At 35.1% G+C, this 17,855-nt stretch overlaps 1 protein-coding gene across 5 annotated transcripts in view; it reads left to right on the forward strand.

Annotated features, from left to right (window-relative positions):
* STXBP5 (syntaxin binding protein 5) overlaps positions 1-17,855 on the forward strand; it is a gene marked incomplete at its 5' end in the record, with an annotated part of 160,535 nt that overhangs the window by 23,974 nt on the left and 118,706 nt on the right. For all 5 annotated transcript variants that reach the window (XM_079716847.1, XM_079716848.1, XM_079716849.1 and 2 more), the window contains 2 exons: positions 943-1,024; positions 4,104-4,204. In XM_079716847.1, the coding sequence (XP_079572973.1) occupies positions 943-1,024; positions 4,104-4,204 (183 nt within the window). The remainder of the gene's footprint in view (positions 1-942; positions 1,025-4,103; positions 4,205-17,855) is intronic.

Consider the following 17,855-nt stretch of genomic DNA (forward strand, 5'->3'; position numbering starts at 1 on the left):
CATGGCCGCTGAGCCTGCGCGTCCGGAGCCTGTGCTCCGCAACGGGAGAGGCCACAGCAGTGAGAGGCCCGCCTACGGCAAAAAAAAAAAAAAAAAAAAAAAAAAAGAGTATAGACTCTGGAGCTAGAATGCATATTCAAATTCAATTTCTGCTATACTTTCTAGTTGTATGACTTGGGACCAGTTAATTTCTCTGTGCCTCAGTTTTCTTATCTGTTTATATGGGGGAAATTACATATTCTTCATGGTTGTGAGGATTAAATGAATTAATATATATGAAAAGTTTACTATAATGCTTAAGATATAGAAAATGCTGTGTTTCCTGTTATACGCAAATTAATGGATATTTACATATTAATCTGTGTTCAAGCGTATTGTAAAAGATTGATACATGCATTGGTGATATAACCTGCCACAATTACAAACATAGTTATGTGGTTCTTCATTATATTTTTAGCTTACACTGTTTAAAAATGACACTACAGGAATGAAAGATGCCAGTAAGAAGATTGTACCTAAAAGCAATATTCTAAAATGACATTTGTCTACTTTTCAGATTTGTTTCTTGACTTCAGCAAAATTGGAAGCGCTACAGATCAACTCCCTTTTCTCTTCTTTTTACTTTAAGGGAAAGAAAAAGACTTGGGCCAGAGTAAAGTATAATACATATATGTAGCTTGGCTTTGTATATTGCTATTTTTAATTGTTTTTTTTATAGAAGGGACAGTTGTCTTATTTCTGTTAAACCTGAAATCTCTGAAAATTCTGATTATCAACAGGAACTAGCTGATTAGATTGCTGTGTAATCACCTAACTCTAAATCTCAACCTTAGTAAATAGCCTGTATCAGGTCATTGAAATATTTGAGTCTATTATATAACTTATCAATTGCTATAAAAAAGCTCACACATACCATAAACTCCTTAATGAAATTAATGACAGCTTTGGTCGTCCAGGAGTAGAATGTTATTGCCAACATGACAGTGGAGCTGCAGTAATCCAGCTCCAGTTCCTGATTAATGAGGTTAGTGAATTGCTTTAATCTCATCTGCTTATGTATGAAATAGGGCCACATCCCATCTTTCAGAATTCTTGCATGCAATTATATTTAAATATTTGAACAAAAATGAATTTCTTGTAGGTCAGAGCTAATAGTAATTCACTTTAAGGCATCATCACAGACAGTTACATAAATAATGTAAGATGTTTTTCAAAACAGTGTTGAAAATAGAATGGCATAAGGTAGATCTTTTTGGTACAGTGCACTGCATTTAAATTTTATTTCAAGAATATTGAAAGTTATGTAACATATAAAAATCTACATTAAAATGTTTTCAGAGATTGACCTTATTATAAATAACAAATTGTATTTCTCCAGTGGGTTGTTTTGAAATACATCCAGGAAACCAAAATCCATTAGAAACTGGTTATCGTCCAAAGTTCTTGTTGTGTCACTTACTGGTTGAAGTAATTGATGCCTTTCTTTCTGATAGAGTGTAAAGTTTGGAAGGAGCTAGAGATACATCATTTTATTAGCAGAGTAAACAGTGTGTTTGCATGTTTTAAAAAAGTATGAGCAGCTCTGACAGGAGATGTTTACTGCAAGTAGTGACAGGAAGGAGAAGCTAGAAGGAAAAAAGCTAGAAGCTAGAAAATCTAGAAGAAAAAATACTCTAGAAAAGATTCTGCTATACTTAGATGTGAGGATAGTTTGTGGGCATTCTTTCTGCCCCTAAGTCCTTGGGTTTCATGGAATAAATTTCTAGATGTATATGAGAGAAAAAAAATACTTGATACTTTCGGCTTTTGATAAATCTTTTCTTCGTATCAGAAGATTTAAGAGAGGCAGTATTGATGTAAAGAGTTAAAGAGGGTAATATCAAAATTTTAGTAAAACTATGATCCAAATGATATGCAATCGTGTAGGTTTTTCAGGGTCAGAGGAAGTGTTTAAAAACTTCAGTATTCTGCGTAGGGCTGAATAATAGGCACCGTAAAATGTTAAAATACACATAAAAATATCACAGTGTAGAAAGTTGTTGAATCCATATGTGAGATTATTTTTCCTATTTTTTTAAAAAAATTTATTATGAAATAATTAGACTGGCAATTAGTTTCAGAATAGAGAGGTCCTATGTACCCTTCCCCCATATCCCCCAGTAGTAACATTTTATGTAACAATAGTAAAATATTAAACCAGGAGAAAGACATCAATACAATACTCTTAACCAGACTACAGACCTTATTTACATTTCACCACCAGTTTCTACATGCACTCATTGTGTGTATGTGTGTATACTTTCATGCAGTTTTATTCCCTGCATACATTTCGTGTAATGACCAGCAGGAACAAGACTACAGATCAGTCCCATCACCGTGAAGGCATGCCCTCAGGCTACCCCTTTATAATTAATTGCGCCCCCTCCTGCTCTCAGTCCCTAATCCCTGGCAACCACTAACCTATTCTCCATCTTTATACTTGTGTTGAGAGTTTTTTTTTTAAGCAGTATGAGCCAATGTAAATAACACATTGCAAATAGATTAATTATACGCCTAAATTTTAGAAATCTTAACTAGTTGATGCTCTCATTATTCATAACACAAGCTGCTTTTCTATAGAATTTATCATAAAGTTCTTTGATATGACTGTTATTTTACATGCTTAAATGTTACATTTTAAAGTACTTAAAAATGACAGTTTTAAAAAATGCTTAGCAGGATATGAATATTTACATGGTGATGGCTATGGGAATCTGACAATTGGGAGTAGCTGTTTGCTTTCAGTTTTGGAAAGCCACATGTAGGTAGGTGAGCCACCGTAGGCAGTCAGCTGTGATTGCCATTTTGCTTCCACATCTTCTCTTCTTCCTTGAAATACAAAGATGGGGCAAACAGCTTGAGAAAGAAGATGACCTGGTCTGAAACTGGTGGAAGTAAGAATGAAAAGTACAAATCTTTGATACTCTGAATCCTTTTAGTTTCTCTGCTTCAAAGTGATAGAGATAAGAGGATGCTTTCTAGTGAAAGGAAGAGTATGTGGGCTTCCTGTATTTCTGTTTTCCAATAGTCATGCTGTAGCAATAGGAGTTACACAGTAGAGTAGCCCTCATAGAATTTCAAATTGGAAAGCACTTGGAGAGATCATTTAATGTAAATCTTGTCTTCAGAGCTATTTTAGTTCTCTTAGATAAATGAGAAACTCTCCTATTTAAAACAGGGAAATTTTAAGATTTCTCATAATAACCTAAAGGACTGGAATTGCAAATCTTTTTTGAAATGAAAGTTCTTCGTGTTGCATCTTTTGCCTTATTCTCTCAGTGTAGATGAGGAGTATCTTCCTCTTTTCAGGAAAAACATTCATATGTCTTAATAAATCAGCCTTAGCCTATAGATTCTTAATCCTATTCACACATCAGAATCACCTCTGGAGATTTTAAAAAATACACCTGCAATGGTCCTTGCTCTGAAATGTCTGATTTGTCAGGTCTGGGGTGAGACTGAGCCCCTTGCATGATTCTCACATACTGCCAAAGGTTTTCTTCTCCAGACTTAATAGTATTTAATAGTATCAGCTGTTTTAACTTTCTAAATTAGTCAGATTTTTCAGCCCTTTGGACATTGAAATTATACAGTGCTGAATGCGATTTTTGTTTTCCATATCATTCTAGTAGTAGAATTATGATCCAAGCAGAGTACATTCATAAGGATTTGTCTTAAGCCAAATAAAATGGGAAGGTTACTTCATATCATATAGTCAAGGAAGGATGAACTGTAGGGACCAAGTAACTTATAGTCTGACTTCTAATTTTACATAGCTAGTTATCAACTATAACTATATCCAACTAGATCCTAGTACACTTTTAGTTTATAAGGTATTAAATTATACTTTAAATTGTTGAAGTTGAAACATTTTTATACATACATATACACGTAATACACTCTTTTACATCTGCTGTTTAGAATTTGGGTGAGGCAAATGTTTCTCAGAACTAAATCTATTGGCAGAGAGTTTTGAAATTTGGGAAGTTTTTTTGGTAGGTCTTTAGTAGCATTAATGTCTGTAAATGTATTCTATATAAAATATATTACACTTTATTTTTAAGGGAGCTCTTGTGAGTGCCTTGGCTGATGACACCTTACATTTATGGAATTTACGTCAAAAGAGACCTGCCATACTACATTCACTTAAATTTTGCAGAGAAAGGTAAGAATTTTCTCAGTTATTTTATATATATATGTTATTTGCTATTCATTTTTGAAATTTTCCTTTGAATTTTATTCTTTAATTTCATTTTTTTGTGATGGATTCTATGCACAATCTAAAAACTAATTCAAAAACTTCAAAGCATATATGATAAAAAGCAAGTTTCCTTCCTTTCCAGACCCATCTTCCTCTCCAGAGGTACCCACATAAATTTCTTTTGTGTCCTTCTAGAAATACTTACAGTCTGTATACATAAGCAAAAATCTCTCCGTATAGCTATTTTATTTGCATAAAAGGGAAGGCATTACATATTCTTTCTGTAACTTGTGTTCATTTAGCAATATATCTGATAGGTCGTTTCATATTGGTATATTTAAATCTTCTTTAGTCATTTTCATAACTGCATGATATTTCATTGTATCGAAATGCCATATTTTATTCAGTCAGACTTCATCAATTGACTGGACATTTGATATATCCAGGACTGGATTTGATATAAATGGACACATATCATTTTCAGTCTGCTGTTCATTATGCTTTGTGATGTTACATATATTTCTTTGTCCACTTACGCAAGTATATCTGTAAGATAAATTTGTAGACGTGGAACGACTTGATCAAAGAAATCTCTCACATGACCTGAGTTTTGTGCTTTGATTGGAAAGGCCATTTTCACTCCAATTTTATTAAACGTTCTCCCATACTTTTTATAGTGCTCTTATAGCTGCATTTTTATGCTTCAGCTTTGATTCATATGGAACTTATTTTGGCATGAACTAAGGAATATAGTCCCCCCTCCCCCATTGCTTATGAGATATATTTTTGGTGTGTGTTAAGGTTAAGAAATCTGGGTCTAGCTAGTATCTAAATGCAGTGGAGTTAGTGTCAGGCCATACCTGTGGGAAGGCAGGCATTAGACTGCCCAATCCATGTCCAGGGATCAGGCCATGTCCCTGTTTTGATAAATATCATCCATTCAGGTTGTATAAACTGATCAGTCTGTTTGTGAGCCTGGGCTTCTGCCCACAGTGGCTTTCCAAAGTCAGCAAGCTAAAGAGGCTGCTGGGAATATAGCAATCCAGACTTTTCTGGCCAACGCCAGGGCATGTCTACATTGTATGCCAGGCCAGAGCTGGCAGGGGGTCAGTAGCAAAGTAGCTATTGGGCTACATCTTGTCTGGGAAGATAAATCATCTAAGTGGCTTGGAATCATGGTTCTACTTCTAGGAGAAGTAGAAGGAGGGGTTAATGGAAGGAGGGAGGGATGAGATAGGGGAGGAAAAGCAAGCAAAAAGTCAAGGTTCATTCTTTTCTGCCTGATGGGAGTAAGACTATCTCAACTTGCTGGGCAGAGTTTCTTTGTCTGTTTGCCAGTGGAGTCTCAAGGGGAGCCCTCCATCAGCCTCAAATGCCATAGGGCTGGTGGAAATAGTGGTGGGCATCTTAGTCCCAGTACATATCTTCTTGCTGTCAGTCTCATACTGGAAAGGGAAGTGTAGATCTAGCAGAGTTGTTGTGAACCTGGTGCATTTTTACCCGCCAGAGGGTATTTGACAATGTCTGGAGACATTTTTTATACAGTTGGGGGTGGGCGAGCAGTGCTAATGGCATCTAGAAGATAAAACCAGGGCTACTGTCAAATATGTTACAAATCACAAGACAGCTCTCCATCCCATAGCAAAGAATTATCTGGTCCAAAATATCAATAGTGTCAAAGTTAAGAAAACCTGTGCTCTGGCACATCAAAGTGGTGTCATTTGATTGGTGTAGTGCTGTAGAAATTCTCTTAAACCACCATCCACTGAAGGGTTTCTTCCAGGATGTAGAATTCTAGTAGAAGAATATTTCTGATAACTCATTCTCCGGTGGCATGCCCATATTCCTCAGTGAGACAGAGGAATGTGGCAATATGTGGTCCAAGTTCACAAACATACACTGCAGGTTATCATGGTAATCTTCCAGAAGGACCATACCTCAAGGAGTTCCAGAGCGGTCAGAGTCCCATGATTGTCTGGTACATGGTAAGTCTCCTCTAAGGATGGTCTCCAAGAAATTCTGATAAATGTGGATAAGGAACAGTAAGCTAGTCTCTAAGGTACCTGTAGGCACATATCTTGACAGACAGAAGGCATCTTTGTGTGAAATACAAAAAAGTAGCCCTTCTTGGTGGATGCAGCTTCAGAGTCCACCACTCCCCTCCTTGGTTGGGTGCTGTTATTCAGGGCACATCCTGTACAATTGTATGAGGTGATCCTAAAAGTTACAAATGAAATGAACTGATGGAGTTCCCAGTTTTGCGTTCTGTAATACACTTTACCCACCTCACCAGCAGAAACTAGTTGATTCTGTTCAAAGTTGAGCTTCTCCTCGGCCTTTATTAGGACAACAAGAAACAAGAAACTGTAGCATGAGTAACTTGGTCCTTGAATATCTTCTTTGGATGAAATCCTCTAGGATGGCTACAAACTTGTATGGCAGCTTTTGTACTTGCATGCTAAGAAATGGGCCTGATGCCTCATGGATGAACCTTGTTATGTTCTCTCAAGACTAAAGTCCAGATTTCCTCAAATGGCAAGAAGGAGAGAGGTGGCATTTGGGAGGAGCCTACTTTTCCTCGGCACCTGGTTACAGGTTGGGAGGGGAAGGCATAGTAGAGGCTTTCCCCCAGCTCTAGCAACCTGCCTATGGTGGCAAGGCTTATTCTGCCCCTCACCCTGAGCTCTCTGTCATTCATGACTTTTCCTAATGCCCTGTAATCAATATTCTGATGGAAGCCTTCTGTTGGAGCAGCTGCCCCAGGCAGGGGAGGGATAGAAGCCTGTCACTTCCTGCCCATCCTTCCATCTCTCTCATTTGTAGAAATCCATTCTTTTCTTTACACAACTGCCTTGCATTCAGTTTTTATATCTGTATCAGGATAGTCTGGTGTTACGCTGTGGTAACAAAATACTCAAAATCTGAAAGACTTAAAAGAGCAACAGTTTATTTTTACTTATGCTGTATGTTCTTTGTGGATTTGCTGGAACTCTCTTCCTTTTCGTTATCAGTTTTATTCCAGAATCTTGGCTGAGGAACAGCCAGTCTTTACAATATTACCAGTCACTGTAGCAGAGAGAAAAAGAATATGGTGAAGCATGTTTTGGCTCTTAAAGCTTCTGCCTGGAAGTGATACTATCTCTTCCACTCTCATTTCTTGGCCCAGAGCAAGTCACATGGCCATCCCTAGTTTTACTCATCTAACCAAGAAGAAAGAGAGCTAGAATATTTATGAATACTTGTAATAACTACCACACAGCTTATTTTTATTGTTGACATTGAAGTACAATAAGCAATAGCCTAGTTAGTTTTCCCCTCATTTCACAATGGATTTGAGCTAACTTAATAGTTAAGTTACTCTATTTCATTTTTATGCTATTTGCATTTTTATTTCCGAAACTAGGAAAGGGAGGAGAAATATGAAAATTTTATAAGCCAGTTTTATTACATTCTGAACAATTGTTAAATAATTCAAAGTTTTTATTGTTATATTGTCTTATTTTAATAACTAGTTAAATTCTCTTATTTTAGTAGAAATTAACATAAATAGAAATTGTAATGATTTAAACTGTATTTTTTCATAATGTAGACTTTTTCTGGTTTTAAAAAATTGTGCTATAATATACATAACAAAGTTTACTCTCTTAACCATTTTTAAGTGCACAGTTCAGTAGTGTTCACACTGTTATGCAACCATGTGATGTGGATATTTTGACAGAATTTCACTTTTATGGTTTTTAAGAAAAAAATATAGAAATTTGGGGTCTCAAGTCTTGGTTTAACTACATGAACTTAGATGTTACTTCACTGCTTTGTGTGTTGGTTTTGGTAGAAGCTGTGAATTTGACAAGTAAAACTCTATCTGGCAGTTGCCTTATCAGAATATGTTCCATTTAGCTTCTATGTTTTTTTTTCCTTTAAAGGAAGTTTAATTGGAGGAAGTTGTGGGTTTATAAGCAACTACAACTGTCAGCTCATCTTTCTTCATCACCTTGAATTAGCATGACCAATATTCTTATCCATGTTAAATTTTTGCATAATAGTTTTTAAATAAGAATAAACTATATATCTGGGCTTTCCTATTTAGGACTTACTATTCCCTAAGTGAAATTTCAGAGGATAGAATCTTTTCTCCATAAACATATTAGACCCCTGAGTTGCTGAGTCTGTATATTGAAACCAATACATTTCTTTTAAAGGTATGTTTTCTTTTATTCTAACACTCTGATATACAGTTTATTTACTCTGACTTAAGCTTTTTCATTTGATGATAGATACAACTATTGGTTTAGGGAATAAAATAAGCATGCATTCTAAACTAATGGTTAGGAAAACACAGTATTATATGGATTAATAATCCATTAATAATCAAAATTTCATCTTAACAATTATCAATGGAGCATCTATGTCCAAAGTCCTCTAAAGGGGAAAAAGAAAAACATAAAAGGAGTAATCCACCCAGATAACACAGCAGTTGGGAGAGTTGGTGCTTATAAGGTACTTAAGGAACTGACTGCTGCCGTACCATCAGATTTTCTTAGTAACATAAATAAAATAATGTAGAAACAAAAACTAATTTGTCTCATTATATTCTTATTATGATACTACCTAAATACTGTGTTTTGCATGTTTATGAGGCTTACAATTTGCTTAGTCTGCACAAGAACAGGGCATAGCTGTAAAAGAGAATTTAGCTAGATATCGGCCCTCAAAAAGTCTACACAGGTCTTCCAAAGATTTTGAATTAATTCATTCATGTATTTAACAAGAAAAAAATCATAATCTTGGAACAGATTCTACACCTAGAATTACAGTTTTTGTGGTAATGGCAAAATATTTTTCTCTGAAAACAGGTTAATGAAAAGTATACAAGCATTAGAAATGAGAACGATTTGGTGAGAGGAAATTCAGGACTGGAACAAAGGAATGGGATGATATCCAGGCTTGTTAGGAAGGCAGGCAGAGGGGTCTACTACTCCAGACTAATTCTAATCCACAAAAAGAGTTGCTTGTTGATATGGAAATAATGAGTCACCTTGGGAATTTTAAGTGTAGAGAACCACATACTGAGACAAAATTTAAAAGGGAAACAAACATTCTCAGGGTTCAGAGAAAAAACTGTTTTGATTTGATGGCCTTGAGACTGTGAAAGTCAGGAAATGTTGGATAACTTCCTAGAGTAAACTAATAACTAAGAAATCCTGACAAGGGAATTAGAGACAGTCAAAGAGACTGGCCTAGTTGCACAAGGGCTTTATAATGTACTCAGGTATAAAAAGATATGGAAGGAGGAGATACCTGTAACAAATACCTAAAGATGTAGAAATCACTTTGGAATTGGGCAGTGAGCAGAGGAAACATGATAGAGAAGCCTAAATTGTTTTGACAGGCTGTTTGCAGGACTCTGGACTTGGAGGCTGCTGCCAGAGAGAGCTCAGAAGGAAGAGAGGAACATGATTTTGGAAATTGGAGGAAGTTCCTTGTTATATAGTGGCAGGAAGCTTTAAAAAAGTGTCTCTTGCACAGTGTTTAAGTGTTAACTTGTATATTTAGCTGAGGAGATTTCCAAGGAAAGGCTTGGAGGTATAATCTGACTTTTTCTTGCTGCTTTATAGTAAAATGCAAGAGGAGAGAAATAAATTGATGGAAGAATCATTAAATGAACCAGGACTTGATGATTTGGGAAATTCTTACCCTGATCTGTATGGCAAAAGGGAGATTGCTTCTGAAAGTGTGGCATAGGGAAAAACAAGAGGGTGTGGCTGAACAACTTTTCACTAAAAATCTTCTATAGACCAAAAGGTCAAAGTATTTAATCACATAAAAGGCTCTTTTAAGATATTGAGAATGCCCTACAGATCTTCTCAACCAAATAGCCTGTAGGAAGTTTGAGTATCATCCCTCAGGCCTCTCAGCAGCAGCCTAGATAGAGAAAACGTTATCTCCAAAAGATGTGTGGGTGTGACTTTTGCTAATGCAGAAGACCCAGTGAAATGTGTTCAAGACCCACAAGTTTCTTGAGAAAGTTGTACAGCAGAAACATTGCCAGCTGGGACTTAAAGAAACAGAGTACAATGTGAAAGGAGGCTGTATCCGGAATCAGGCCCATAAAAGTACTCAGCTGTAAACAGTTGCTGTCTTTCATGAAAAAGGATGATTAGCAGGGCAGAACTGTGAGCCACAGAGGCTTATACCCAGGCCTTGAAGCTAATGAAGACAAATCCAACATTTGCCCACCTGGATTTCAAAACTGTTATGGAGTCCTTTTTACCTTCCACTTTTTTTCATTTTGAACAGGAATTTCTACAATTGTTATCCTACACCTGTCCAACCATTGAATGCTTGGAGTGTTGGGGGCAGATAATCTGTCTCTTCAGTTTCATAGGTCCATGGATGGAGTGGAATTTTGCCCAAGATCTATCTATACTGAATGGTAACACGCAGGACCCTCATCTGCACAAATTTAGATGATGAGATTTGGGATTTTTGAGCTGAGATTTTGGACTTGAACTAATGTTGTGATTGGTTGAGACTTTGGGAATATTGAGATGGGTGAATGGAGGGATTGAATCTTTGGAGGGTAAAGGGAAGACTATTAGAGGCAGAATTCTAAGATGGTCCCCAAATTCCTACCCCCTGGTAAACACACATCTCCTAAGTATTCAGTTCTAATCAAGGTGCTGCTGTGGAGGGATTTTGCAGATGTAATTGAGATCCCAAATCAGGTGACCTTCCTAGAGGGAATGTATCTAATTGGTTTTAGACTTGGATTATCTGACTTAAAATGGCAGCAAGTACATGGAATTGCCTGCTTGATTTGGCTTATCTCTGGAAGTCAGTATGGTTTAAGTGTCTCCCAAAGTATCAATATATGGGTAACTTGGGTAAGATACGGGCACTCTAATGAACATCTAACTAATATTAGGAGGAGGTGGACTGAAGAGTGCATGGTAGGTAGATAAACAACCAATGTACACTGTACTTTTCACTGCCTTCAAAATGAAGTTGAAACTTAAATATTTAGCATTCCCTAAAAGATCTTGCAAGATCTGTGACTCTTCTTTTTAATCACCATAATTTTATTTCACTATATTTCTCCCTCTCTTTATGATTGTAGTCCAGACACCCTGACTTTTCAGTTTTTTAATGAACTATCCTCTCTCCTGCTTATTTGTATGAGCTGACCTCCCTGCTCAAAAGACACTTAGGATTCTCTTTCCATGGCTAGCTAATGCCTGTTCATCTTTGAAGTCTTGTCATTTCCTTTACAGGTTTTTCTGTAAATTCCCAAGACTAGGTTTTGTATTACCCCATAGTATGGTGTTCTTTCCCTAAAATAGCACATACCATTCTTACTCTTATTGCCTTGGTTTCTTGATTATCTTCTCGATTAGAAAATAAATTGTAAGTATTTTCCTTATTTTATTCTCAGCAGCAGTCTCAATGCCTGACATCTAGTAAATGCTCAATAAAAAATGTTTGATTGGTACCACATTGCCATTGCAGAAACAGCAGGGAATCTCTTTTTTTCTAGAAGGCATGATCCTCCACAGACTGTGTTAATTACCTGGGAGATAGGTTTTAAGAGGGAGGGTCTTCAAACAGAAAAAACAACAAGAGTATTTGCTCCAAGCTAACTTTATATATGATCTTTATTCCTCTCACTAATCCAAAACTGGCTAGGTTGTTTGATTACCCTTGGAGTGCTATTTGGTCTTTGGCTCATAGCAGAGCTTTTAAATTTTTTCTTTTTTTGTAAAAAGAGTGAGATGGGAGAATAGAGCTTTGAGCAGTGTATTTCTTTTTCCTAAACCAGCATGCCTGTGAGGTACAGCAGACTTCCATCTGTAATAACTTGGCAGGGATTTTCAAAATGAAAGTGAAAATTTTATTTTTCATTTTCCTGCCTTACCGTATTAGCAAGAATTTCCAGAACAGTGTTCAATGATATTGTTGATAGCAAGTATCTTTTTCTTTGTAATAATTTTAATAATACTGCTTCTATGGTTTTACTGTTAAGCATAATATAGGATGTAGATTTAAGATAGAATTTTTCCCCCTACGAGTTGGTGGTCAATTATGGAAGTTAAATTTTAATTGAATGCCTCTATAGCATCTTTTTAGATTATCATGTGATTTTTCACTTCCCTTTTCCATATTGATTTAATCTATGACATTAATAGATTTCCCAACACTAAGCATTCTTGTATGCCTGTGAAATATTTTGAATAAAGTTGTAATTTATTTTATATTGTTAAATATGATTGTCAGTATATTCTTCAGGGTTTTTACTTCTGTTCGTGAGGTTGACAATAACAGGAAAAAGTTATATTCCAATTTTGGTATCAGGGCATCCTTCCCTCATATTAAAGAATTGAGTAACCTTTCTGTCTGTCTTTCTTTCCTCCCTCCCTTCCTTCCTGTTCTAGGTCAGAGAAATTAATAGAGGAATTATTTATTTTCTGAATATTTTCAGAGTATACTTAAACTTTTAAGGGCTAGAAATTTTTTTGTATATACTTTAAATATGTTCAGTTTCATTTATGGTCATTGATCCTTTTTGTTTTCCTCTTCCTTGAATAAATTTCATGATTCAGAGTATGATGAATTTCATTAAGATGAGAGGCTTGTATCCCACTGTATTCTTGTGTGCTTAAATTTACTTTTGTATTTTCTATATTCCCTTTCTCAGTTTGTATTAACATATTTCTAATATGATTTATCAGAAGTTGTTCTATTTCACTGTCTTCCAAATGAAGTAGTTTGTGGATTTATTAATTTTATTCTTACCTCTTATTGATACCTAATTTGTTGATTTTTATCTATCCTTCTCTTAACTTAAAGTCTAACTTAAAGTTAAAATGTATTTATTGTAATTTGCTTAAAAATAAAAATACTTTAGGGCAATGGGGTGAATATGATAGAGACAGTGATAAGATAAAGGCAGAGGATGGAGATTTCAGCCCAAAAATTGTAGGGATCTTTTGGGTGGAGAAGACAGGAGAAAACAGAACAATGGGGAGAGAAGTAGTGATCAGAGGCATAAGTGAAGAAAGTTTTGTGGAGCTAAAATATCTTTAGGTTGAAAGGTCTAACTTCTGACATAACCAATAAAATTAGAAATACCTTTTTGAGCTATATTCTAACATTGTCAGCTATGAAAGAACTCAGAAAATATAACAGTTATCTGACACTAAGCCCCCGCAATACTCATTCTTTCAGACTATGTTAGGAAGCTGTAAAGTTAGATGTGTCTTAGAAGTGTAAGAGTAACTGCTAAGATAGAAAATATATAATATTAAAACCATTAGAGAAGGAAATGAAGAAAATAAATAAGGGTCAGGAAAAGAGATAAAATGATAGAAAGAAAAAGGATGTTTAAATAAGGTTTAAAACTTAGTTCAACTATGTCAGTAATGAAAATCATTGTAAATATACTAAAATCATCTAAGATTTTGAGATTGGATTAAAAAACAACAAAGTACATCTATTAAACTGTTTATAAAAGATATACATAAAGCATAATTACACAAAGTTTGAAAGTAAATGGAAGGAAAAGCACAGATCATGCAACAAAGGTTACAGTGTTCCTAGAAATAACACTAGCAAAAATGTATACGATCTGTGTGGAGAAAATACTAAAACTTTATTGAAGGGATAAAGAAAGATTTAAACAAACGGAGAGCTTCAAAGGAAGGAATACTCAAGTTTTAAAATGTCACTCCTCTCCAAATCTATAAATTCAGTAGTATTTCAATCTAAATTTTAACACCATTGTTCATTGGACTTATTAAGCTGATCTAAAATTCATTTGGAAAAAAGAAAGGCTCAGAGCAACCAGGACAGTTTTGAAAAAGAAAGATGATGGGGCCTATTTTATTAAATATCAAAAATTATTATAAAGGTATAGAAATTAAAATGGTACAGTAATTACAAGAGAAGAGAAATGAATGAAAACACAGTAAATGGACTCCAGAAACACGTATATGAAGAGAGAGATCACACACACTTGATATATGACAGAGGTGGCATTACAAACAAAAAAGGATGCAATAAACAAAAGATGCTGTGACAACTCTTATCTAAATAAGGAAGAGTGGTCCCTACCTCATAAGTAAAATAAATTGCAAGCCAGTTAAAGACTTAAATGCGAAATGAACACAGAAAGATTAAAACTTGAAAGAAAGTGGCACAGGAATATCTGTAAGACCTGAGCCAGGTGTGCTTAAATAGCATACAAAAAAAAAACCCCAAGCTAAAAAGGAAAGGATTAAAAGTTCTGTACAACAAACACACTTACCATAAAGTTAAAAGACAAACCCCATCCACCAGGTGCTGATGCATAAGAACACAAGATTCAGAATAATTTGTATAGTACTCTTTTTAAAAACAGTGACTCCCTCCCCACCCCCAAATTTATGTTAGCTTATGTGTATTTAATGACATGGAGAAAAAATATGGAAGAATATATTGTTCCAGGCTGTTAATATGACTTATGGAAAGAGTAAATTTTAAAGGAGACAAACATAATAAAAACTAATAAAAAATGACTGAGATAGTAAGTTTGCATAAATGTACAAATAGGGTAATATTTATGTGTGTGTGTGTATATATATATATATATATATATATATATACACACACACACACACACAGAGAAACTTCTTTAATAATCAAGCCATAGACTAGAAGGTATATAGAGTTTACCTATCCAAACAGTAAAGAGCAATCTAATATAGAAATGGAAAAAAAGTATAGCTAACAGTTGCTGATGAGTACCAGATTGCTTTTGTTTATCATAACATTTGTTATATAAAAACACTCTCATCTTCATTCCTCAAGACAATATCATTAAAAACAGAACTTTAAGAAACCCCCCATACAACAAGGAACAGTTTGTTTGGTTTTTTTTTCAGATGTTATTTATTATTTCTGTAGTTGACATATACTGTTTTCCTATTTGATATTTACTGTTTTACTTACTGATACTCAGTTTTTTTGATAGACATTGATGATGTTACAGTAAGGTCTCATTTCACAAGGAAGGTTAATACCATGATTTATTTGGCATATTTCCAAAAGTTCTTAAATGTTTTGTAAAAATTGAGATGTAATTGATAAAGCATATAGTAAATCAATACAAATGTAAAATGACCTTCGAAAATCTCTGAAGCTTATTTTTTGAAATATTTATTACATTGTACTGCTGTGTTATAGATGTGATGAAGGTTTTTCTAAAGTAGCTGTGACAGTTTATCAGAAAAGATATGTGGGACTACAAATAAAAAGGAAATCCTTTGAACAGATTTATAAATTGCTTTCAGCTGACTGCTGTTTTAATATATTTCCATGTTCATTAATGCAAACTTAAATTTTCATCTAATAACAGTATAAGGTACAATTAATTTAGGAAAAGTATCTAATATTTGCTTTTTTATTTTCTTTTGCATTAATTCACTTGATAAACAATTGATTAAGATTCTGGTTCGTGCAAATACTGTCATCAATTCCGGAAAGACATGGAAGTTATAATCGTCTAAGGTAGATGAAATGACTAATTACAATGCAATGGAAAACGTGATATAATATAAATGTAGTGAAATTTTCTTATGAAATTTTAAAGATTCACCAGAAAAAGGACATATCACCATGTTTGGGGAATTTTAGATAAAGCATTACAAAGGAGCCTATATGAACAGATTTATAGAGTTAGTAGTAATTTCCTACACTGACAAAGGGGAAAGGGAATTTCCATTATGTTCAGATGTACTAAGTCATAAAGCAGTCTCACGTGTTTTGGGAACTGTATCTTGTTAGACATTGTTAGGTGTCTAACAATGATAGGATAATTTTGGAAACAAGGACAAGGTCTACTTCTTGAAATACGTTTTATGCAATTATAAGAAAGTTATTCTTAACCTTTTTCCAACTTTAAATCATTAAATGAATAATGTCTGAACAAGATACATTATAAGTGGGTATTTTTTTGGTTACTATAAACTATCATAGATAAGTAGCAGATAAGGTACATTTCTTTGCTGTATTAGTCAGGGTTCAACACAGAAACAGAAAGCACTGTAGATATTTTTAGCATAAAGGGATTTAATTCGAGGATATAGCTGTTTATAAAATGTGTGGAAGTGTGCTAGAACTATTGAGCTTTAGAACTTAATATTCCTGCCGTACAACTGCGTCTCACCATGTGCATCTGAGGAGTAGATCTGGGAATGCTGTATCTGGTCCCCACTGCTATCTCTTAGCGCCTCTTACCTCTCAGGTTTTCATGGACATTCTTGTCAGCTTAAACATCAGCAGGAAGATGGTCTCTGCCTCACTTCTGCTTATAAATCTTAAGCACATTCAGTTAGTAGAAACTTAATTTCATCTAGAATTCCAGTTGTAGGAGTGTCTGGTAAATGTAGGTTTTAGCTTTCTAGCATCTGCAGTAAAAGAAGGCATGTAGGAGGATATGGGAGAGGCTGCTGAATATCAGTTGACCAAATCCAGCACACGTTACGTCTATGACCCCCTCTCTCAGACATTTGTACCACAGTATGTCACTAAATATTGCTTCAGAAGCATTATGGTAGAAGGTAGGAAGCCATTAGAGTCTCAAGTCAGATAATGGTGTGTGTGACCTCTCTTGGATTTGAAAGATAACCCTTAGGGCAGCTTGGAATTGATTTAACCATCTGTGATAATGGTTTAAATTAGGGCCAGGCCATGAGGATAGAGAAAGGAATAAGTCAAAGATATCTGATTGGACATAGAGAATGGACTTGAGGGCAAGGGGAGGGGGGAAGGGGAAGCTGGGATGAAGTGAGAGAGTGACACGGACATATATACACCACCAACTGTAAAACAGATAGCTAGTGGGAAGCAGCCGCATAGCACAGGGAGATCAGCCTGGTGCTGTGTGACCACCTAGAGGGGTGGGATAGGGAGGGTGGGAGGGAGGGAGACGCAAGAGGGAGGGGATATGGAGATATATGTACACATATAGCTGATTCACTTTTTTGTACAGCAGACACTAACACAACATTGTAAAGCAATTATACTCCAATAAAGATGTTTAAACAAAAAGAATACCTGATTGTTAATTAACATAATAAATCCTCACAAATTTTTATAGTTCATTTGTCCATTTAACAAATATTTATTGAGTACTTATTAGGTGAAAGATAGTGTGATTTTGCTGAGGCTATGAAAGTGATGACATATATCCTGTCATGTCGGGCTGATCAAATGGTGGTATAGGCACGTAGAAGAGCTTATCGGTTCATATTTCTTTCTGTGGATTAAACTGTAAAGTTGTAATCATCTGTGTATTATGCCCTTGCTTATGGATGATTAATTTCAACACAGGAGGCTGTGCATGTTCTTTTGCTAAAGAAAATTGGTAATAGTAAATCTTCCTCATATGGAGCTTGTTGACTACATAGTATTTGAAAAACTACTGCTAAGGATAGTGAATAGGATATATGTATCACTCCCTAAAACTTAGCATGTTATACATTTTTTAAAGTCCCTCAAGCAAGTATAAAAATTATCGTGTTCCCAGTAACACTTTGAGTAGGATAAGTATATCTGTGTCTAAGTCCAGTATAGGGATTCA

The sequence above is a fragment of the Hyperoodon ampullatus genome, assembly GCF_949752795.1.
Source record: "Hyperoodon ampullatus genome assembly, chromosome: 12".
Lineage (NCBI taxonomy): Eukaryota > Metazoa > Chordata > Mammalia > Artiodactyla > Ziphiidae > Hyperoodon > Hyperoodon ampullatus.